Source organism: Rhinoraja longicauda, chromosome 25 (genome assembly GCF_053455715.1).
Source record: "Rhinoraja longicauda isolate Sanriku21f chromosome 25, sRhiLon1.1, whole genome shotgun sequence".
In the NCBI taxonomy this organism is placed as follows: Eukaryota; Metazoa; Chordata; class Chondrichthyes; order Rajiformes; family Arhynchobatidae; genus Rhinoraja; species Rhinoraja longicauda.
The window spans coordinates 17,058,945-17,084,362 of NC_135977.1; the positions used below are offsets into that span (position 1 = coordinate 17,058,945).

At 46.3% G+C, this 25,418-nt stretch overlaps 1 protein-coding gene across 2 annotated transcripts in view; it reads left to right on the plus strand.

The window, feature by feature from the left end:
- The window catches only part of ttc28 (tetratricopeptide repeat domain 28), a 394,517-nt gene extending 382,720 nt beyond the window's left edge, over nucleotides 1-11,797 (plus strand). For both annotated transcript variants that reach the window (XM_078421482.1, XM_078421484.1), the window contains exon 22: nucleotides 1,319-11,797. In XM_078421482.1, coding sequence (XP_078277608.1) covers nucleotides 1,319-2,955 — 1,637 coding nt within the window. In that variant the 3' untranslated portion in view covers nucleotides 2,956-11,797. The remainder of the gene's footprint in view (nucleotides 1-1,318) is intronic.
- The last annotated feature ends 13,621 nt before the right edge of the window (nucleotides 11,798-25,418 follow it).

The following is a 25,418-nucleotide window of genomic DNA, read 5'->3' on the forward strand; positions in this document are numbered from 1 at the left end:
CAGTGGGACCCCGTCCCCTCTCCTACCCATACCTCTGTCCGCCACCCCTCCCTCATCTATGTCCACTCATCACCATCCTCTCCAATCAAATTCAGATTTCCTACCACATTCCAAAGACGTGCGTGTTTTTGTGGGTTAACTGGCCCTCTGTAAATTGCCCCCAGTGTGTGTGGGGAGTGGATGAGAAAGTGGGATATCATAGAACCAGTGTGAATGGGTGATCAATGGTCGGCATGGACTCGGTGGGCCGAAGGGCCTGTTTTTCATGCTCTCTCTCAACTAAACTGAACCAAGTAAATGCTTTCAATCAATTCAGCATCATGAATTGCATAGAATAAAATAATTTACAACCCTGACTCCCTTTGCACCCACAGATGCTGCCTGACCCACTGAGCTCCTCCAGCAGCTAGTTTCTTACTCCAGATTCTCGCATTGGCAGAGTCTTGTGCCTCCATCTTGTTCCACCATCAGCTTCCTTACACCCTGACTCTTCTCTGTCCCAACCAGAGTTCATTGTGCCCCAGCATAAGCCTCTCATTTCACGTCTTGGTCCAAGGAGGATTATTCTGCATATCTTCCTACGACCAAATCAACCTCTCTACCATCTTCTGCGATCTAGTGAGATTGAGTATTCATAATGGATAAACTTTAAGTGGCCTTTCTTATCTTATGAATAAGATAACTAATTCCCATCAGAGGAATTTCCCTCCTGCAGAACGTGATATGCAATCGAATGGTAAAATACTTCTCCGTTGAACCATGCAAGAGGTTTATGCTATTAGATTACATTGTGCTTCCAATTTTATGCCTCCAGTAAAATCTGTTGGGAAGATGGCTGGCTCCCAGATAAAAGTGTAGATTACCCCTTGCTATGACAGAATATTTGCATAATTTGCATTTGTTCCCAGGATAGTTTCTGGCCAGAGCTTTGTACACCTGCCACGCATTTGGAAGTCGTTGCTGCAAGATGAAGCTAATGACTTAGGCAACGATTCATTTATAAATTGCCTGGAAAGCAGAAAAATACATCAGGCCCGTCCGTTCCTAAGGGAAAACAGTGGGTTCTGAACACATCTATGGAGGAGGGACAAATATTTGGTCTGAGGTCTAAGCTGTAACAAGTGTCTGAAAGCAGATATGAAGGAGAGAGAGAGAGATATTTAGGGTGGGACCTCTTTCACTCAAGATATGCTGTAGATGGATAAGGTAGATGGATAGACAGTGGCATAGGAAGGAGGGTGGTGAAAGAGCATAGAAATCTAAAAGTGCTTTAATGGACAAAGTCATGAATAACTGAGAATGTTTTACTCTATTCCAGATTCCACAGAGCTGCCTAAAAGACTCAGCCTGGACAGCTCTTCCTCGCTGGAATCTCTCTCCTCTTCTCAGTCGGTCTCCAACGCAGCGGGTCAGATGAACCCACCGTTCTCCCCTACGTACGGCGACTCGATGGCCTCCGATGCCATCTCCGTGTACAGCCTCAGTTCCATCACCTCCTCCATGAGCTTCGCCTCCAAGACGGACATCACCGGCGAAGGCGTGCTCCAGCGGGGACGGCTGGACTACGAGAGGCCCAAGAATGTCTACCCGCACAAGGCGGCGATGTTGGCGAGCGACTCCTCCCCACAGTCGAGCCACGCGAGCAGGGACGAGGAGGAGTACGATGGCTTCTCCATCATCAGCAGCGAGCCGCTGAGTCTGTACACTGACACCCTCAAGGCGTCCGCCTCGGATGACAAAGAGAGGACTACTGAGCTCAGCCACGGTCTGGGCGACAGGCACACGCTCAAGGCTAACGCGAGTGCATCCAGCTCCCCGGCTAAAATGCTGCTCATCCCCAGTCCAAACTCGCCCTTCAAGAAAGTGGGGTCCAGAAACAAACTGCCCAGCTCAGACACGGGCGAGTCCGACCAGTCCAGCACGGAGACGGACAGCACGGTGAAGTCTCAGGAGGAGAAAGTGTCCAAGCTTAATCCCCAGGAGCTGGCACAGAAGATCTTGGAGGAGACCCAGAGCCACCTGCTTGCTGTGGAGCGGCTCTATCAGAGCAGCGGGGCGATCAACCAGAGGAGCTCCACTGAGGTGGACAGCGGCCTGGTGGGACATCACGGGCCCTCCTCGTCCTTTAAGTCTTCGGACACGAGTGCGTTCAGCAAGCCCCCCGCCAGCGCTGGGCAGAAGAAGCAGCCGTCTCCAGTCCCTGCAAAACCAAAGCCTCCCACACGCAGCTCCTCGCTGCAAAAGGTCAACTCAGGAAGCAGCACCCCGACCAGCGACACCACCGAGGCGGGGCAGTCAGCGGGGGACAGCAGGCAGACCACTGCCCCCTCGTCGCCGGTGGGGGATCCATGCCACTCGCCCGCTTTCCCATCCGACCAGTCGCCGGTCAAGATTAAATATCCCAGCTCCCCGTACAGCGGCCACATCTCCAGATCCCCGAGCTCCGGGCAGCAGTCCCCAGCCGGGAGCAACCCTTCCCCAGCCCTCTCCTACTCTTCGGCCGGGTCTGCTCGCTCCAGTCCGGCCGACATGCCCGACCTGAGCAGGCTGAAGATGACCAACATCGACGAGAAGGTCAAAGCCGTCCATAACCTCAAAACTTTCTGGGCCAGTGCCACGCAGTCAGCGCCCAGACCCGTCCGCGCTCTGCGCTCCAAACACGCCCTCGCCGGCTCCAAGGCCGATGCTCTAAGTTATTTGAATCTCTCTCCGGCCAGGCGCTCCAAGAAGGACGGGAAGGAGGACAGGCTTGAACTCAAGGAGTTTTCCAAGATCCCCTACTCAGACAAGAAGGCCCAGAATGGCAGCGGGGCTTACCAAGATCCCAGTAAACCCGCAGACACAACGCAACCAGCAAACAGCATTCAGAGGGAGGTGCGCCCTTTGAGACTCCCCTCTGGGAATGGTTTTAAATTCTTGTCTCCTCGAAAGTTTCTTCCCACCTCGAAGTGCTGAACCACCCGAACCAGCCATGCCATTTTTTTTTGTTGTGTTCGTTCATTGCCTGATGTCCTTGTGGGATGAGCATGTTACAAGTCTACAGCATCGCGCAGGCACCTCTTTGTAAACTGAACCTTTCTCTCTGTGTTGCGTGAACAGTACGACAAATTTTTATACTGTTAAAGAAAGAAAAAGCAAAAAAAAAAAACTACTGTGTACAAATGTCATATTTTTATTGAATCCAGAATGGCATTTTGCCTTGTTTCTTAGTCATTTAATGGTTGATATTGGTTTATAAATGTCAAAAAAAAATCACATTGGAATGTCATCCACAGTCATAGTATTTGTTGGAAATACAAAATAAACTAGGCTTGACAGTTTTAGGTTGCACCCAATTTTTTTATTGATAGTTTTTTATTGATCTCTTTTTAAAATTAGGACATGTGATGCAATATTTTGGTGCATTTCAGGGGTGTGGGTGGCTTTTATATTGTCGCCTTGCACCAGCAAAGATGGAGCGTTGTCCTTCCATCCAGACCACAGGATATTCCTCCCTTGGCTTCAAAACACCATTGCTAATCCACTCAGCAACACAGCCATGGGGGGCCTTATAGTCATTGCAAAGGAATCGGCTCAGATTGCTGGTCTCACTCTCCCCTCGATTGTTTGCAAAATAATTCTTCACCTTTAGGTTGCAACAGCCTCCATCTTTAATTCAACCATCCCTCAGTAGCTCATCCAGCCTTACACATTCCCACGTGTAATAACAGTGCATGGTGGAACCCTTACCACTTGGTAGAGGCTTCCTTGGGGCTGTTCTGCTGTTTTAAGTGAATTGCGGAGACTGGGACTGCCTAAAGGTGACCATTATTTAACGCTGACGTCCCAAGCTCAAGGACAGGTGTCTGCCCTGGGCTGGGATATGGACCAGAGTGAGGATCCACCCAATCTCCCAACACAAACAGTTTTGACTTAAAACCAGAACGAGATATTGATATGATATGAAATGATGGCATTATTGAAGAAGGGTTGCCATGAATTATTGCCAGCAGCCAAACACACAATGCCATTGACGATCTGCCCCAACCTTGTCCTGAGCTATTCCATCCTCTGTCCTCCCACCAATGTTGGATTTAATACAAACGAGCACATTTGGAACTCTCTCCTGATTTCCAGGTTGCCTTAGTGGATTGCGATTTATTATTTGGAGAAATTGCTGTCTGGCTGACGAGAAATTTTGGAGGGCACTTGTGAGATGGCATTTAATCAGATCAGGGAAGGAGTCGAGAAAGAATCGTTCATGATACCTAAAACTCTCAAGCCTAAAAGTATTAGCGTGCCTGTTAAATATGCTCTCAATGGTTGTTGCATAGAATTCTAGGCAAAGCATAATGTAGTGATATGAATTCTAAAGTAAGTGATGGGAAGAACGGACGGGTGGGGCGACCGGAGAGATGCTGCTGTGTGTGATCCATGTGGTGGCCGGCACTGTCTTGTAGTGTGATCCGTAGTATCGCAGCCTTCCCATGCAGCTGTATCTTGCTGTTGCACACCAGAGGGCAGGCGTGCGGCATTGCTGTCAGCCTGTCTCCTCACTTCAACACTGCACCAGATGCGTCTTCTGTGACTTGTTTCAGTGCTCTGCAACGTTGATGGTATTTTCTATTGTCTTCCCTTTCCCCCCCTCAAATTTATTTTGTAAAGTTCCCTTTTGACGCACTTGTTATTTATATTGGATGGATGCTTTATGCACACAGTCTCAATGAGTTTCTGACCCTGTGCCCTTCTGACCTTGGGCTGAGATCCAACACTACTTACAACAAAGGTGGCAAGATCACCTCCCCCTGATGTTGTCTGATGCTTCCGTCTCTGAAACCTCTGTCTCTCTCTCCAGAGTTAGTTTTTCCAAAGTTTTTAAACGTCCCGAGTTTTATCAGTGCTCACTCATCTGGCACCCAAATCCTGTCTGATGCAAAATCCCAGTCGCCGGTCCCTGCCGGCCCCATCCCCAATTCCTTTGGGCTCACACAGCTCCCAATCCCCCCCTTCCCATCCCTGCAGTCCTCGGTCTCAGGTATCGCACTGTTCCTCTGACAGGGCGTCCCTTCTCACTTCACTGTTGGTGGCAGGTCCCTGCTTCACGTTGAATCGTTCTTCTTTGTTGCATCTTTCTGCACCGTTACATGACTCCTGAAAATCTACCTCTTTAATCTTGCATTTGATCACCCCCCATATCCAACTTGCACATCTAGTTGCCCTGTCTAGTTCTCTTCCTGCCACTGACCACCCCCTCCGTGCCCTGCCTTTTCTGAAGTGCCTTGGGACATTTTATCACGTTATAGGTGCTAATGTAAGAGTGAGTTGCCTTTGTTACTGGATTTTTAAACAATGAGAAATATCCATAATGGACAAGATGCCATGCGGAAGTGTTTTTTGTATTATTGTATTGTATTGCAGTATAAACCATTCAGACTCCGTTTACCAGAGGTAGATCGTGGGGTTCCAGATATCTTGTTGAAACTACCTCTTCTGTGGATCAAATTGATTAGCAGGAGATTGGCGATAGTAGATTGCTTAGGCATTGCTCTTCCACGACTCAGCAATGAGCCAGCATACATTTGGATCTTTTGTCTTTTCTGTTCAAAGATTGGATTTGGAGTGAATATGATCAGCGAGAGAATGTTCTACATGCTAATCCCTCTCCCTCTACCCAATCTTACCACCGTGTCCATCTCCCATTCCAGTGGACCTCTCCCTAGTCCCTGTCTATCTGCAAGGGTAACCACTTGGTACAGTGCATTCTGTGAGCAGGGAAACAATATCAATATTGGCAACCCTTATTGGGTTTGCAGTGTGGAAGGGAAATTTGTTTTGCCTCTGTGATGTGGCTTCAGTCGTGAATAAGCAACCATATTGACATCTCAAGGCATGCCACCAGGAGAATTAAATCAGTTTACCCATTGCCATTCCGATTCTCACTTAGTTGGAAGCATGAACGCTAGACTTGGTGAGATGCTGCACCTTGGTCATGAAGTGCCCTGAAAACAGCTCCCACCTGATTCACTTGGAGTACGAAATGCTGTGTGTTGAAGGTGACTCCAGAATGTGGCCACATTGGCCAGACTGGCCCTGCCCCTTTGTCCAGATGATTGTGAAAGAGCCTCGGAAAGTCCCCCTGATATTCATGCCACCCTGTAACCCACGTGTAGCCCACAGCATGCGTGTCATACTGACAAAGCAAGATGCAGAGTGGTGCAATAGATATGGTAGTTCAATCCAGCTTTCCTTTACTCTGCTGTGACATTCCAGGAAAATTGCTGATGAAGGCTTATTGATGCTGTCAGTATATTCACATTTCCTGAACCTGTTTCCATCCAATAGGCAAATATTCTATTCACCGTCTCATTCCCCACATTAAGTATCTGGATGAACCGATCCTAAATGTTCATCAGAATAAGGATCGCGGTCTGAATCCTTGTCTGTCCGTTCGCTCCACAGCCGCTGCCTGACCTGCTGAGTTCCTCTGGCAATTTGGTTTGTTATTGTCACGTGTACAGAGGTGCAGTGAGAAGCTTTCTTTGTTGTGTGCTATCCAGTCAGTGAAAAGTCTATACGTGATTACAGTGAAGCCACCCACAGTGCACTGATACTGTGGCTCACCGTCCGCGGAACCGGGAGAGGGAAGCCGCCGAGCCCGGCCCCTGCTCGCCCCCGAAGACCGGGAACCGGAGAGGAGGTGGAGGGTGTCGGCAATGGACACTGGACAAGGGATGGCAGGAGGAACCACGCGTTGTGGGGTGGGGGTTTTACCTTCCCCGCCCTCAACGTCGCCGGCAACCCCGGGGCACGAAGATTGAAGAGGGCCGGGCGAGGAGAGTGACGATGGTTCGCGGGACGACCGGCTGGAGGCGACTGCTACAACGGACCATCATGGCCAGCTGCAGCTGGGACTGCGAAATGGCGCCAAAACCCTGGTGACTCTTGCATATAGACGCAGTGGGCTATTTCTACGTATTACTGTATGTACTTATTGGAATAGGTGTGGCAACAATCTTACTGATCTGTATGCAAAAAAGAATTTCACTGTCCCTCAGTACACATGACAATGAAGGAGCCATTGAACAGGATAAGGGGAATAACGTTTAGTGCAAGAGAGTCCAGTAAAGTCTGATTAAAGATAGTCCAAGGGTCTTCAATGATATGGATGGAAGGACAGGACCGTTCTCTAGTTGGTGGTTGGATGGTTTAGTTAGCTGATAGCAGCTGAGAAGAAACTGTATCTGAATCAGGAGATGTGCGTTTTCAGACTTTTGTACCTCTTGCCTGATGGGAGATGGCAGAAGAGTTGGATTGATATTTGGTTGCACAGTCGTGGCTCGAGAAGGAATAAAGAAGGGGGAATGAGAATGCAATCTTGCCGGGCACCAGTGTTGAGGATTATCATAGAGGATGATTTGTCAACTGTCCACACTGATTGTGGTCTGTTCGGGCAGGAAGTCGAGGATCCAGTTCAAGAGAGTCCAAGTTCCACGTGTTTGAAGATGAGCTTGGATAGGATAATGGTGTTGAAAGCAGAGCTGGAGTCTAGGAATAGAAGTCTGACGTAGGTGTCTCTCTTATCCAGGTGTTCCTGGGATGAGTAAGGCCAGGGAGATGGCATCGCCACCCATGGCGAACTGGTTTGCTTGGTAGGCTGGATTGAATGCGTTATATAACCAGCCTTTCAAAGCATCTCAGCCTCTTTGCCTCTCGGAGCCTTTCAGCCTCTTTGTGTTTTGCCCTAAACATTAGTGTTGAATTTATCATATATCTTAACGTCAAACCCAGGGAAAACTTTTGTAAATGCGTTGTTCATTTACTAAGTTACCCTCAAAAGGTTGGAATTGATATATGTTATTAAACCTTAATACTTTTCTCCCCAACCAAAGTTTGCAAAGGTGTCATTAAGCTACTGTGTATACCACTTTTTTGAACTTGGCAAAAGGTGCTAATTGATACTTTTATGCAGTGATATCTTTGCAGACAGTACAGTGCCAGTGTATCTATAATAGTTAACATGGTGTTATTGGTGGCTACTGTACACCAATCTAGTTTTTAACTTTTCAGAGGTGCCGGTACACTGTAGTGTCACAAAAAAATCCACTGCCTTATGTAAAGTGACAGAGTAAAGGGAGCTCTTGGATTTAATGCCTTTTGCAAAGTTGCTGCAGAGGAGGTTGGAGTTGTTCTCTTCCTATCCATGGCTTTGATCCTGCTGCAGAATAGCAGGGGACACATTCTGAAACCTCCCGTGAATAATGTGTGAGTGATGAATCCTGCCCTGAGCGTGTTTTGAAAGCAGTTCCGCCCTTTCCTGATCAGGGATCATTTTTCAGTCATAACTCTACCTGAGTCACTTGTATTATGAACTTGCAATAGTGATTGAAGGCAGTGATCTTCGATGATTTACTTTTGGGCCTATTTATGAGTGTTGCTGGAAGCGTAGGTTACAGAAAGAGTCCCTGTCCTTGGAATGAGATACTTCCTCGTACTTGGTGTAAACCCGTGGTACAGCAAGCATTCTGAACATTTGTGTTCGCATTTACTGGTGGAACTTTGAGTTCATTTTACCCTGTGATTCTCTGGGCAACCTGGAAGCATGTTTCTGAGTCCTTATGAACTGCCAGTACCCAAGAGGTGCTGTCACATTAGGCTCAGAGTGTTCATGATTTGTTACAGCTGCAACCCTTGTTTACACCAAGTAGTAACAGTTCTCTCAGAAATATGAGCTCAAACTGGTCTCAAAGATGTTTTGGAATTTGAGCTAAAATTCGTCACACGTGAATTACTCCAGTAGCTCAGGAATCTTTCACAAGCTTGTTCCAGGGTTGTCGTGTGCATTTAAACGCGCCTTCTCCAGCATTGAAAAAGGAGGTCAGTTGGACAATAATTGATACATCAATCAGAATAGCTCCAGAATGGAAACGGGATGCTGAAGACAGTGTCTGCAGAGAAAGGAACTCAGTTAATGTTTGGTTAATGACCTTTTATCAATACTTTAATGATAGAACCACGAGGTGCTAATGAAAGGTTGGAACCCCAACAGGTCAACTCTGCTTCTTTGGAGACATAACGAACTGCAAGTGCTGGAATCATGAGCAAAACACAAAGTGCTGGAGGAACTCAAGGGGTCAGGAACACAAAGGGTCCACCATCAGTGGAGGGAATGGATGGATGACGTTTCAGGTTGGGATCCATCCACGGACACCATCTGCCCTGTTGAAAGTTTCAAGTATTTTTTATTCTTATTTCGGATTTGGTTCAGTTGTTTCACTTTGCGTGTAAGTGCGGGGCCAGGCTTAAACTTGGCCCTAACCAGACCAAGCTGAAACACATCCCCAGACCAATTGCAACAGCTTCGATCTACCTCTAATCCAACGTGAAGCTGTAATACTCCGTGTACAAATCTCTTCCTGTTGGAAACACGAAACACTGGACATTCTAGGCTTAGAAAATCATTTCCTTTGTGTGGAGCGGTGCTGTGCAGCATTGGCATGGAGCTCCATTGAGTGTACATGGTCACAGAGAGGTCAGACTGCAGCACAACCCCATTGATCCATCTGGGATCAGTAATTGCAGCCTTGTGCAGTGTCTACTCAGGTAATGAGGTGTGAGTTTTCCTGGGTTCAAGGAACCCTACATGTTGGCCAACAGGTGGCAGTGCGGGCTGGAGACGGGGAAGAATGATGACTGAAGTCCGAGGAAAGTACAATGTCCTTTCAAGAATAAACAGTGATTGGAAATATCCTTTCTGCTCAAGAAGATGCAGGATGCAGTATGAAATCTACCTGATCAGTGGTATCGCTGCTGGCATTTGAAGTCTTTTGATGCATGAATGGTCAGAGATCATCCATAGATTCTTCTTTTAATCTTAATTATAGCTGCACAGTGGAGAATCCAGTTGCTTCCTTCTCAACGACTGATTTAGTGATTTCCACACCCTGAAAAGCAGGTGACACACAGTCACACACTCCCTCAGTCACACAGTCCCTCAGTCACACACTCCCTCGGTCACACACTCCCTCGGTCACACACTCCCTCGGTCACACACTCCCTCGGTCACACAGTCCCTCGGTCACACAGTCCCTCGGTCACACACTCCCTCGGTCACACACTCCCTCGGTCACACACTCCCTCAGTCACACACTCCCTCAGTCCCTCAGTCACACAGTCCCTCAGTCACACACTCCCTCAGTCACACACTCCCTCAGTCACACAGTCCCTCAGTCACACAGTCCCTCAGTCACACACTCCCTCAGCGCATGTCATTCTAATTCATGGCCAAAGTTGCACAATTTCACATTTTTTGTATCTGTGTGTATGGAAGGTATTACAAACTGCTGAAATAACTTAGCGGGTCAGGCAGCATCTCAGGAGAGATGGAATGGGTGACGTTTTGGGTCAAGACCCTTCTTCAGACTGATTTGTACCAGCATCTGCAGTTATTTTCCTGTATATATATATATATATATGTGTGTGTGTGTATGTGTATATACACATACACACACATACACACACACACACACACAAATGTGTGTATATATATATCTATATATATGTGCGTGTATACACACATACACACATATATACATAACTAACATTTCCAATGTCAAACCATCCATACTTTGCCGTTGTCATACTCTAATTGGTAATTTTTGACAAGAAAAACCCCTGAAGATGTTAGCAAGTGAAGGTAAAGCAAGACTGAGTAAATGGACTGTGTTGGTGAGAGTCAGGGAGGGGAGGGGTGCGTTGGCGTTGCAGAAGCAGGGTATCTGTCGGTGAGGCCCCGAGCTCCCGTTTGTGTTTCGGGGTTTAGGGTGGCGAGCTGGTGCTGTCGGTGGATATTGTCTGCCCCAGTTGCAGTGCATTCCTCCGTCACTCCCCTCAGCCGGACAACTAATGCAACCTCGAACGTAGTTTCAGCAATTGCCAGGGTGCACGGCCTTCTTCCCAGGGGAATCCAGAACCAGGGGCCACAGTTTAAGAATAAGGGGTAGGCCATTTTGAACGGAGATGAGGAAAAACTTTTTGTGAAAAACACAGTTGTAAATCTGTGGAATTCTCTGCCTCAGAAGGCAGTGGAGGCCAATTCTCTGGATGCTTTCAAGAGAGAGTTAGATAGAGCTATTAAAGATAGCGGAGTCGGGGGGTATGGAGAGAAGGCAGGAACACATTGAATGGCGGTGGTGGCTCGAAGGGCTGAATGGCCTACTCCTGCACCTATTGTCTTCCCGTCCAGTTGGTTTGCCATCGCCTATGCAAGCGAGAAATAGAATCACTCCAGGAAACAAAATGCATTTTATGCAAATTAATTACGTGATACTAAGATGTTAAGATTTTTTTTTGGCCTTTTTTTTTTACTTTCATAAACTCATACAAGTAGAAACTTTGGGCTGTTTGCCACTACACAATGCTGAGTGGAACTTCAGTGCTAACCCTGGAGTTCTAGACTGTAAATAATAAAAGGAACCTGTAAACTTGTATATATCTGATTTTATTTGGACGCACTGGTTGTCTGAAACCCATTCTCTTCCTTTTTATGGTTTATTTATATGTACATATCTCAGTATTTTTTACAGCAGACACATTTTAATGGGTACCTTTCGATTTGCTTCACACCTGACCAACTGCTTAGGATGAATTTACAAAAGAACTGACGAAGGTGATCAAGATACTTTATGCAAGGCAGACTTTAACAGTGCTGATACAGTGACCATTGTTGTAATACAATATACAGTATAAATTATAATATGCAATTAAAATGTTACAGAAATAGAATTTGGGATACAACGTTATTACTAAATAAATGCATTGAAACCGGCTAATTGAGACTCTATTTCATGACTGCTATCTTTAATACAGAAATGTTATAAAATTGCCTGTTTGTAGAAACAAGCAACTGCAGCTGCTGGTTTACAAAAAAAAAGACATAAAGTGCTGGAGTAACTCAGGCAGCATCTTTGGGGAACGTAGGTAGGTGATGTTTTGGGTCTGAACAAGGGACCCAACCCAAAAAGTCAACTGCCTTATGTTCTCCAAAGATGATGCCTGACCCGTTGAGTTACCCCAGCACTTTGTGTCTATGTTGGGCTGTTTGTGTTGGCGATAACCGACCATTGGTCAAGTGGTACAGACAGGAACTACCCACTGACACCAATATTGACTTAGTGAGTCACTGACCAGTGATCTACCTCGAGACTTCATTCCAGGAATTTAATGCAGAATATGAAGCTGGCAGTACCAAACAAGCACTGAACATCTACAGAACCAGGTATTTATTCACAAAATGCTGGAGTAACTCAGCAGGTCAGGCAGCATCTCAGGAGAGAAGGAATGGGCGACGTTTCGTGTCGAGACCCTTCTTCAGTCCGGTAACCAAGTCAGATTTATCATTTTTACAATCTTCTCAGAAGGCAGAAATTTTCAACCTGAAATTTTAATCCAATAGTCTCACCCAATCAAATATATTCCTTTTGCTTAACCTGTGTGTCGTGTGTATTGTGTCCCCCGTTAACCTGTGTTTTATTTGCATCTTCAAGTTGTCTTACTACATTTGAAAAAAATACACAAGGCTTCTGCATCTATTTTGAGTCTGTCCCGGCAGATTGGCTTTTAAGAAGTTGATAGTCAGCATGTGCGTTTCTCCAGGTATCGACTGTAGACAATGTCAACTCCACCCAATGGAGGCTCCAACAATGCAGATCATTAGCTGGGCTTCAGAGCTTGAGTTATAGGGAGAGGATGGATAGTTTAGTTCAGAGATACAACACGGAAACAGGCTCTTCGGCCCACCGAGTCCGCTCACATTAACACCCTATACAACACTGGGGACAATTTTACAGTTATACCAAGCCAATTTACCACCATACCTGTACGTCTTTGGAGTGTGGGAGGAAACCGAAGATCTCGGAGAAAACCCACGCTGTCACGGGGAGAACTACCAACGCCGTGCAGCCAGAACCTGAAGTCAGGATCGAACTGGGTCTCCGGTGCTGCAAGCGCTGTAAGGCAGCAACTCTACCGATGCGCTAACGTGCCACCTGGGACTTTAGGCTGGGACTTTCTTCTTTAAAGCGTAGGAGGCTGAGGGGCGACATCACTGAGGTGTACAAGATCACGAGGGGCAAGGATAAAGTGAACGCGCGCAGTCTTTTTTCCCAGGGTCGAGGTGTCGAAAACTACAGGGCATAGGCTTTAGGTGAAAGATGAGAAATTTAAGAAAGACCTCGGGCAAAACCTTCACTCAGAGGCTTGTCCGTATCTGGAACGAGCTGCCAAAGGAAGCTACGGATATACGGTTATGACTTTTAAAAGACATTTGGACAGAAAGCAGGATAGGAGAGGATTCAAGGGCAAGTGGCCAAATGCAGGCTAATGGTCATAAGGAATGGGTTAGAATTAGGCCATTCGGCTCATCAAGTCTACTCTGCCATTCAATCATGGCTTATCTCTCCCTCCTAACCCCATTCTCCTGCCTTCTCCCCATAACCTCTGACACCTGTACTAATCAGGAATCTATCTTTGCCTTAAAAATATCGACTGATGGCCTCCACGGCCTTCTGTGGCAATGAATTCTATATATTCACCACTGCCCCGTATTGACCAGCCCAATATGCCAACTTGGTCGGCATGGACAGGGTGGGCTGAAGGGTCTGTTTCTGTGATGTGCAGCTCTACAACTCAATCATGTCTAAAGCCAGGACTGAAGCTTTCTAAACCGTGGGTGATCGCAGAGCTGGTTAAGTCTGCTGCCAAGGCTGACTTTAAATATTTCCCCTCAGTGATAGCTCTTACATTTCATCAATTAATGAGACAGATTGACAAATTACTTATTGGTCTTTGCAGAAACAAATTCAATGGCAAACTAATTAGCATTTTAACCACATTTTGATACAGTGCCTTATTCCCTCACCGAAACTTCATTTAATTCTAAAAGTTCAACATTTATTTCAAGTTACGTTCATCCTCTTTATTTGGGGGGTGGGTTCGGACTGAGGTGGGGAGGGTGTAGGAGAACGTCTCGGAATCCCAGCTGAATGTGGGAAGAGAACTATCTAACGTTTCACCGGTTGAGAATGCACCCAATGTACATTTTATAGTTCATTCCTGGAGTTGTTTGGGTGCCCAAACCTGGGTAAGTCTCTATTAATTATCAGACTTCTTTTTGAATTTATATGGTAATGATAATTGGTTTTGAAGATTCATGAATGATGTGGTTGTTTTTTAATAATCCCCCTGTTTTCTCGGTGTCGTATTGATAGGACATGAATCCATTTGCATCCATATGGAGAAGGTTGGTTGTACAGAGAAACAATCCACCCCCCACCCCTCCCCCCCCACCCCTCCCCCCCCTCCCCCCCCCCCCCCCCGTGCCCCCCTCTCCATTCACTGTCACGTTACTGAAACTGAAAATTGCCAGCAAATTGCATAGAACATGGAACAGTACAGCACAGGAACAGGCCCTTCGGCCCACAACGTCCGCGCCGAACATGATGCCAAGTTAAATGGATCTCCTCTGCCTGCACGTGATCCATATCCCTCCATTCCCTGCTTATCCATGTGCCTACCTAAAAGCCTCTTTAACGTCACTATCGCACCTGCCTCCACCACCAACCCCAGGCCCCCCCCCCACCACTCTCTGCCGAAAGCATTGAGAACCTCACTGTAAGATTGACAAGATTCGCATGTCATCTTGTAAGTGTTGGCCCTAATTCTTTTTCTTGTTTCCAAAGATTTATAGAGCGTGTTGTTGGATTAGCTGCAGTAAGGCGGAGGCTCCTCGGACTTTGAATTGTTGCTGCAATCTGCACATGGTAAGAGCTAACCCTCTAGACATAACCGGTGAATGGTATCTCCTCAACTCATCTGTTGCCTCCCCACTATGGAATGAGAAATTTAATTTAGTGATTTGATTTCTATAAATTCAGACTTGGCTATGCGTTGTGTGAATGGAATGGGCTGGATTTACTGAAGTCAAGGATAAAAGAGACCAACTCCGACATCTCCCTACCGTTTCTGGATCTCACCGTCTCCATCACAGGAGACAGACTATGGACATCTACTACAAACCTACTGACTCCCATAGCTATCTTGACTACACTTCTTCCCACCCTGCTTCCTGTAAAGGCTCTATCCCCTACTCCCAATTCCTCCGTCTATGCCGCATCTACGCCCAGGATGAGGTTTTCCATATTAGATCATTGGAGATGTCCTCATTCTTTAGGAAATGGGGCTTCCCCTCTTCCATTATAGATGAGGCTCTCACTAGGGTCTCCTCGATATCCCGCAGCTCCGCTCCCCCTCCCCCTCCCCCCCATTCGCAACAAGGACAGAGTCCCCCTTGTCCTCACCTTTCACCCCATCAGCATATAATCCTCCAACACTTTCGCCACCTCCAACGGGATCCCACTACTGGCCACATCTTCCCATCTCCAACCATTTCTGCTTTCCACAGAGACCGTTCCCTCCGCAACTCCCTGGTCAACTCGTCCCTTCCCACCCAAACCACCCCCTCCCCAGGTACTTTCCCCAGCAACCGCAGGAGATACAACACCTGTCCCTTTACTTCCCCCCTCGAATCCATCTAAGGATCCCGACAGTCTTTCCAGGTGAAGCAGAGGTTCACTTGCACTCCCTCTAACCTCATCTACTGTATCCGCTGTTCCAGGTGTCAACTTCTGTACATCGGCGAGACCAAATGCAGGGTCGGCGATCATTTCGCTGAACATGTCCGTTCAGTCCGCTTTAACCTACCCAATCTCCTGGTTGCTCAGCACTTTAACTCCCCCTCCCATTCCCAATCAGACCTTTCTGTCCTGGGCCTCCTCCATTGTCAGAGTGAAACCCAGCGCAAATTGGAGAACAGCACCTCATATTTCACTTGGCTAGCTTACACCCAGGCGGTATGAACATTGACTTCTCTAACTTCAAATAGCCCTTGCTTTTCCTCTCTCTTCATCCCTTCCCCCTTCTCAGTTCTCCCACCAGTCTTACTGTCTCTGACTACATTCTATCTCTGTCCCGCCCACTCCCCTGACAAGAAGGGTCTTGACCTGAAATGTCACGCATTCCTTCTCTCCAGAGATGCTGCCTGTCCCGCTGAGTTGCTCCAGCATTTTGTGTCTACCTTCGATTTAAACCAGCATCTGCAGTTCTTTCCTACAATCTGTTACAAGCAATAAAAGAATACACGCAGCCAAATCAGACATTGGGACAGTCTCCTTAAGTCCGTAGTGTGTCGGAAGGAACTGCAGATGCTGGTTTACACCGAAGATAGACACAAAATGCTGGAATAACTCCAGCATGACCTGCTGAATGACTCCAGCATTTTGTGTTTACCGTAAATCCTTAATTATTTTCACAAGCTCACCACACCCCATCCCTACAGCCTCTCGCAGTCTCTTTAAGGAGACTCAGACACCTACTTATAGCTGGTGACCTAAGTTGAATTTTCTCTCGTATCAATGTTGAGCTGCAGGACTGGGTGTATTTAGGTTTTACAACGCTGGATGTAAAACAAGAGTCTAGATCGTTTGGAAAGCAGAATGGAGCCAAACATCACTTGTACGACTGAAGCAGTGTCTGAACTTGACCACTTGATGTGACCGGTTTGTGTGGAATTTCATTCCTTCTGTGAAGAAAGGAACTTATTCCCTTTTCCCATTTCCCTCGTCACTCCTTACGCTGTGCTTGACTTATCATAGAAACATAGAAAATGCAGGAGGAGGCCATTCGGCCCTTCAAGCCATATGATCATGGCTGATCATCCAGAATCAGTACCCTGTTCCTGCTTTCTCCCCGTATCCCTTGATTCTGCCCGAAGAGCTATATCCAACTATCTCTTCAATACATCCAGTGAATTGCCCTCCACTGCCTTCTGTGGCAGAGAATTCCACAGGTTCACAACTCTCTGGGTGAAAAAGTTTTTCCTCATCTCAGTCCTAAATGGCCTACCCCTTATTCTTAAACTGTGACCCGTAGTTCTGGACTCCCCCAACATCGGGAACATTTTTCCTGCATCTAGCCTGTCCAATTCCTTAATAATTTTATATGTTTCTATAAGATCCCCTCTCATCCTTCTAAATTCCCATGAATATAACCCCAGTCAATCCATTCTTTCATCACATGTCAGTCCCGCCATCCCGGGAATGAACCTACGCTGCACTCCCTCAATAGCAAGAATGTCCTTCCTCAAATTAGGAGACCAAAACTGCAAGTAATACCCCAGGTGCGGCCTCACCTGGGCCCTGCACAACCTGAGTTATATCGGCTGAGTTATTTGGATAGGAAACATTTAGAGGAATATGGGCCAAGCACAGATAATTGGAATTAGCTCAGTTGGGCATTTTGGCCATTATTGATAGTTTCTACACTATGTATTACACTATGACTTGAAACGTCTTTAGGCAGAGGGTGATAAACCTCTGGAAATCTCCATCTCAAAGGGCTGAGATGCTGAGAGGTTGAATATATTCAAGATGAAGTTCCAGAGATTGTTGGAATAGAGGGTGTGGGAATGAGATGACAAAACGGATGAGGGATGCCTCTGCTATTTATCTGTGGGTTGGTGTTCTGTGCTTGAGTGGGTTGTGCACATGGGTGCATCTTGGTGGCAATCACTCTGCGAATCCCGCCATGGTTTGGACTTATTTTCTGCAGCAGACCCTTGATGAATGTATCCGCAATGGGCACCGTGCGTTTTTGGAGAGCTGTGCCAACGTGTGGGGAGGTACAACGATTCCTTCAATGAGAAAATGATTTACACTGAGCTTGTGTGATGTAACTAACACTGTCAAAGACACTTGGACTCTCTCCAAGATAAGAGGAAGCCAGGCAAATATGGTACTGTAGTAATGTGGTATCAATAAGCCCTCCAATGCTCATAATGAGCCCATCAGCTACTGTAGGCATCTGTATGTGTTTCAAGTATAAATTATGAGCAATCCGCTGGGAATGAGAGTCCCTGTGGGAGTACATCCGTTTAGTTAGTGGATGACTTCCAGTTTCTCTCGCGCTCCTCATGTTAAGGACACTGAGGCTGATGATGATTGGGTATGTTAGCAGGTCTACTTTACCTGTTACAGGTCCACCAACGATTTTCGGGCACCCATTGTTCCAGAGCCTTGCAGTATTGCCCATTTTGCCAGACCAACAGAGGTCACAGCCTTGGAGGGTGGGGGAGGGGCAAGACACCGGCCCACAAAGTCGGCCACGGGGGTCGGCTATGAGAAAGGATCTGCAGGCTCCAGGCCAGGCCACAGTTCCAGAGCCCAAGCCGCAGAGGGGAAGTTCGACCCACCAATCAGCGGGAAAGTCGCAATGAGGTCGAGATTGGCCGCCTCACCTGGCCTGGGCGCCACATTTTCGGGGGGACTTCCAGAGGTGGGGTGGGGGGGGGGGGGGGGGGGATCTCAAGTGCGCTCTCATAATTTTGGCTGGATTAAAGGGGATGCAGGACCACCAGTTGCCAGAAAATCGGTGGTGGACCTGATCGGCTGTGGTTCCCTCACCAATCGTCCAGCGGTGTCCCTTATTTGCAAATCACTTGCTGCACACTCCACATCACAACCTGATCACTAATGGTGGGTGTCCCCAATAACTCTGGCGCGTTGCACCAAACTTTTCATTCCTGTTCGAGATGCTTTCTTCCCATGGGGCCAACCAACTGGGCAGCCCACCCAGGTCTAATCATGGGCAATACCTAGTCCTTGCAAAGCTCTGTGTGACTTTCCTGAGCACTTTCTTCCTGACACCCGGTAGAAGTTGGGTCTATAAGAGGATAACTGAGGATGCTGGTACAAATCGAAGGTTTTTATTCACAAAATGCTGGAGTAACTCAACAGGTCAGGCAGCATCTCGGGAGAGAAGGAATGGGTGACGTTTTGGGTCGAGACGTCTCAGTTGGGTCTCAGCTGCCGTGGCGTTTTGTGCATTCTGGCGCCAGGCATCAGCATCCCACGACTAAAGACAGCTTCCCGATATAAAACTTCCTCTATCAGCAAAGTGACTTCCCTGCAACTGAAAGTCTGAGGAAAACATTTCTAAGCACTTCATGTACGATAAATCAATAAATGCAACGAGCAAGTGTAGCATTGCAGTGAAGCTGAATGCTTTTTTTCTCCCTTCTTTCAATTGAGTGCATTTGTTGTCAATGTTCCCTGAATCCTCCTCTCCAAAGAGAAACAGGTCTGGTGTACACTTCCACCAGCGTTATGGTATGCCCCCCTCAACAAAAGAATGCCAGAACGCACATCAATTAAAAATTAAGTCGCATTTATCAGCAATTTTTTTTTTTCCCCATCAATTTACCCCTCTCTCTTCTGTGTTGATTTTGTGACCAATCAACTTAAAATTTAATAACCCAATAACTATAAAGTATAAAAGCAACACCTGTCAAAAAATTAAAAAATATATATTATTAATGTAATATAGACAAAAAAAAATTGCAAAACGTTCGTGTCACGTTCCTGGAAAACGAAACAATGACGTTTGGTCCTCACATTCTTCGATTTGACAGTTCGCAGGACGACACTGGCTGCTGAAATAATTACATGGCTGCTGATGCTGTGACCACTGCTGTACCACTAAAGCATCAATATATTGTTTTCCAAGCTTTGAGACAAAGACCAACGTTTCTGATTAACTTTCGATGCTTGGTCACTGAGTTCTGCTCGTACATGAACGGTTGTCCCGGATGGTAGTGAAGTCACCTCACACCGCCAGAGACCCGGGTTCAATCCTGACCTCGGCTGCCATCTGTGTGTGGAGTTTGCACGTTCTCCCCGTGACCACGTAGGTTGCCTCCGGGTGCTCCGGTTTCCTCCCACATCCCAAAGACTTGCGTGTTTGCAGGTTAATTGGCCCTCTGCAAATTGCCCCCAAGTGTTTAGTGCGCGGATGAGAAAGTGGGATAACATGGAACTAGTGTGAACGGGTGATCGATGGACTGCGTGGGCCAAAGGGCCTGTTTCCATGCTGTATCTCAAGAAAAAAAAAACAATTTGGGACCCTAACTCTTTGCTCCTCACCAGATTAATGTCTCTCACCAGCTTAAAATAAACCTACTTGGCTTTCCTGTTTCGGTGGAGGAAATCTTCACTTTCCAGAGACTAGACTCAATTTTCCCAGCTAGTTACTCAATCGATGTCCCTTAGTCATTCCGTGCTCCTATTGCTGCAACTAACTGTGCGTCCCCCGTGGGTTCCTGTGAAAGGTTGGATATTCAGCTCACTGTTCCATCATCCAGATAGTTACTCTCTTTGGTGAAAAGCTACGAGACCTGGAGAAGAATGTTGCCTGTCACATCTACCCACTCTCTCGGCCTCTGCTGAGCTTTGCTGCTGGTGGGAGCGCGAGAAGCAGACATCCATTATCAAGTCTCCCGAGTTGTGAGACTGGAATTGAATGTAATTCCTTTGTCACCGGCTGTCGTGATGGGCAGCCCTTGACTGATGTAATGGTTTAGTTGCCTGCAGGACTTGAGTTGGAATCAATGCACAGCGGAGAAATTTCCTCTCTTCGGTCATTTTTTCAAAAATACGTAATTGACTTTACTTTAGACGTGAGAGATGCAGTGGCGAAACAGGCCCTTTGGCACACCGAGTCCGCGCTGACCGGCGATCACCGCGTACACTAACGCTATCCCACACACTCGTGACAATTTACAATTTTTTACCAAAGCCAATTAACCTACAAACCTGCACGTCTTTAGTGTGGGAGAAAACCGGAGCGCCCGGAGAAAACCACGTGGTCACAGGGAGAACGTACAAATTCCTTACAGACAGCACCATAGTCAGGATTGAACCCGGGTGTCTGGCGCTGTAAAGAAGCAGCTCTACCACTGCACCACCGGGCTCAAAAATATTTGTGACTATTTTTGTTTTAACCTCAATCCGATACTTTGTGAACCTTTGAGAGGACGGTTGACTAATTAGAAAACCAAGACTTTGAGATTGGAACACCAGGTTTAAAAATACCCACAGCAAGGTCAGCTACACAAGTCTGAATTCAGCCAAGGTTGATGCATGTTTGATCAATGGATAAAAATATTGCCCTCCAACCCCCTCCCAAACTACAGTCGATGGGGTTCCGCTAACGCTCTCTGGGGTAATGTTCAGACAGATTTACTTTGACAACTAACCACACCTCAGTTTGCTGATATCAGCTGAGCTTATGTGAGTGCACCACAGAAGGTGTGCCTTTGCTCTATCGCCATGGCCTTAGACTTCTTCATTACAATCAACGCCGCCTCCTTTACAAGATATTTATGTGGCTTTGGAAATGGTTTATTGAGCACCATTCCAGTGGAATGTTCGAATGGAACTGATCTTGGTTTGAACAGCTGGCAACAATGTAGAGAAAGACAATGTGATGGTTTAGTTTGTTGTTGCCACGGGTGTGGAAGAAGTACGCATTGTAAGGGTTTAGAGGGGAATAGCCCAAATGGGACTCGCCCATCATGCATGGACAAGGTGGGCATGGACAAGGTGGGCCGAAGGGCCTGTTTTCATATAGTACTACATGACACGCAGAACAAACAGCTCTTTGGATGGGTCTTATATCATTAAACCTGTTTGTAGATGTTAATATTCTTTATGGCGTTACACTTTGGCATTTCAGTTGAATGAGTGATGAAAGGTTTTCACTTCCATTAGGTTTTGCTCATGGCCATCATTAATTGTGGTGTGTAACGACTATAAAATTGTTTCACAGAAATAAAATCCATTGCCTCTTGAAGGAGTTCAGATTTTAATCTTTTCACTTTTACTTGTATTTGTATTTATTTTAGTCGTGGCAATGTTGGTAATAATATCCCAGTGGTGTAGGCACGCAAATATATCAAATGAAGATCACTATTGATTGAGTTGATATAATGAAAGATCAGATAAAGATTATGTTTCTCGATGGGATTCATTGCTTGTTCTGTTACTATAGTAAACCTGTACTGCAAACCGAATGAATAGCGAGATGATTAGAAAATAAATTTCAAAGAATAATGACGTATGACTTATATCCCACAAGTGGGCTGACCTGGTATTTATCAAACTGTTGTAAACAATTTGTCAAAGGGACATAAATCATTGTTCCGCTGGCTAGCATAATGTGTGCAGTTGAAATTATATTTTTAGAGAGTAAAAAGAAAATTGGATTAAAATTAATGATAATGAGACAATGTTACTTTGTGTTATAATTTCCATTGAAATTCAAGCAGTGAGGATATGAATGGTACAGTTTCCATTTTGAATCATTATTTTGGAGCACGCCTGGGCCAGAGACTGAGGCAAGGCTGAAATAAATGGGTTAATCAGAATCTCTAAGGGATTATTAAGACGGACATTGAATACTGGCCTTGCAGTGACGTCTGCATCCCTTGAGTGAATAAAAATAAATTTAATTTGTGGCTCTTCAGATACAATAGATTTGTGAAATTGTCAGTCCTGGTCTACATATAGACTTGGTCCTTCTGAATAAATGCTTCTCCGTAAACTGACATCAGATCCAACAGTACCATGACCGATCTCCTCATTGCTTCATGCAACTACAAATCTTTACACTTCTCGGGTAGAATGAGTAATTTGAGAAAAACCTCTTTAAAACCGAGGTATGGCACAATGGCAGTACAGAATATGTTTCTATGTGAAGATGTCGGGATGAGCTGGGATGCAGCGCTTCTCAGAGGAATGGTTGGTAATATATTTAGATGAAAGCCTGCAGTTTTTGGAAGTAGAACACAAAGCATTGGTGTAACTCAGCGGGTCTCTGGAATACATGGATAGGCGATGTTTCATTTTGGGACCCTTCTTCAGACGTGTTCTGCACGATTCCAGCATCTGCAGATCCTTGTGCCTGTCTACATTTTATGGAAGCCTGTATTAGTTTATTAAACTTTTGAAGCAATTTGCTTTTGCAATTAAATCATTCTCCTTTAAAAATATTAAGCTTAAGATCGATGCAGATGGTTTTTCATGTTTCAGATTGGTTGAGAGTGGTATGATTTTGGATCTGGTAGTAATTGATGACGTGGCTAATGATGATTGGTCCAAGTGTTGCTACCGTGAGGATCACTTCGAGAGGCTGCAATGATTGATTTCTGATAACCACCCCCACCTTTCATAAGATTCCACCCATTGGAATGTGTTTCCCTGACTTCTGTTTTATCAGGATGCCCTGATACCGTACTTGCCCAAACGCTGCCTTGGTGCCAAGGACAGTCGCTCCCACCTCCGCTCTGGAATTCACTTCCTGGTCCACGTTTGGTCCGAGGCTACGATGTGGGGCTGGAGTGGACTAGTCCTGGTGAAACGCTAACTGAGCGTGGGTGAGCGGGCGAGTGGGTGAGTAGGTGCCCCTTGACAGCACTGTGAGATGAAGTTGCCATCATTTTGCTGATGGTGGAGGTTGGTTTGTTTTGGAACTGCAGCAAGAACGTTGCATCTCCTACTGCCAAATTTTGGAAGCCCGCACTACACAAACTACCAAGGTGGACCAGCCACTGCCAGCCACTAAGGTGAAACAGGGCACTGTGTCCACTGATTGTTGCGCCAAGTACTGTCTTCTATTCAATGGCACAGTGGGTGTCTGCTGAGGTCCAGTGGGATTACTTCTGCACCACTCCACCTATCTGAAAATTGCCCAGTATGAGATGTCCATTCCCCACTTACTTACACTTCGTTCAAGCACCATGCCATTTGGCTCAACTGTGGTGTCGCCTTTGCCACGTCCTGGTTTAGAGGATTTGCACGACCCAGTGATGTTTTAACCGGTCTATTCTCCATCAATTACAAAGGCACCTCGCCTTGTTGATGGCAACATGTGCACAGTGCATAGTCCACAATTACACACCGGTTAATGGGAATAGAACAGCAGTATCCTTAAAGATAGACACAAAATAGTAACTCAGTGGGACAGGCACTGGAGTAACTCAGTTTGACAGGCAGCATCGCTGGAGAGAAGGAATGGGTGATGTTTCGGGCCGAGACCCTTCTTCAGGCTTGACTTGCCTTGACTTAAACAAGACCTGCTGCCATGGAGCCTGAACTTGTGCTGAACTTGTGATAACCCAAGTGCGTTGGTAATTTCCTCCCACACCACTCTCACTGCAGACCCGGGCTGGTGATGGAATATTATGCAAATGTTCCTGTCTTCGTGCTCGGTGAGTTATAATTAAATTAGCTCTTAACTTATCTAACAGGATAACTCTGAAACATCCTGAACTACTTCTGGTAATTTCTGCACATCTATTTTTGGAAGTGGAACAGTTACTATTGCTTTTTAACTCATTTACACGAACATATACTTATCTATTTTGCATTTATTTCACAAAATGCTGGAGTAATTCAGCAGGTCAGGCAGCAAGCATCTCAGGAGAGAAGGAATGGGTGACGTTTCGGGTCGAGACCCTTCTTCAGACCCAGAGTCTGAAGAAGGGTCTTGACCCGAAACGTCACCCATTCCTTCTCTCCTGAGATGCTGCCTGACCTGCTGAGTTACTCCAGCATTTTGTGAAATAAATACCTTCGATTTGTACCAGCATCTGCAGTTATTTTCTTACACTATCTATTTTGCATTTATCTTTCCTGAAAATGTGCCGGCTCGTTTAATGGAGGCTCTGACAGATCAATTTTGAAGACTTTCACGGTCAGATAGGCATGAAATTTATTTTTTCACTGTTCGGTTTTATTGCCTGATTGGGATCCATGTATTAGCAATCAATACACTTATGCAGGTTTAGCGGAAATTTTGCATTGAAGGTCTCAGTTATGGAAAGAAGTTTATTTTGAAGAACAAAAATCATTGAGTTCGTCGTGTGTATCGTGTATGTAGGCGATTCAGTGGTGCAGCACTTAGTGCCGATGTCTCACTGCTCCATCGACCTGGGTCTGGTCCTGACCTCTGGTGCTGCCCCTGTGGGGTTTTACACATTTTCCCTGAATGCTCCGCTTTCATTCCACATCCCAAAGTATATGGTTCACTGGCAACCAACCGCAAATTGATGCTCGTGCAGATGGGTGGCAGGAGGATCAGGGAGGAGGGAGGTGTAGATGGACACATTAACGAGAATAGGAAACATGCCAATAAGTGGGGAATGGGATTGCTGAGTTTGTTCTGGCACCAACCTAGACTCGCTGAGCTGAAGAGCTTCCTTCTATATCATAAAAGCATTCAGGGGCGAATGGGAGATGAGCTTCGGTCGTGGGGTAGTGGCTGACTGTAATGTTGTTACGATACCAGTTGCCTGGATCATTCAGTATTAATGGCAGTGAAACCACAGATGTCACCATCATCAATCTGATATAAACACAAAGCGCTGGAAACACTCAGCGGGTCAGGCAGCATCTGCGGAGGGAATGGACAGGTGACATTTCAGGTCAGGAGCCTTCTTCAGAATGATTGGAGTGGGGGGGGGGGGGATGGAAAGAGCTGGAAAAGAGAGGGTG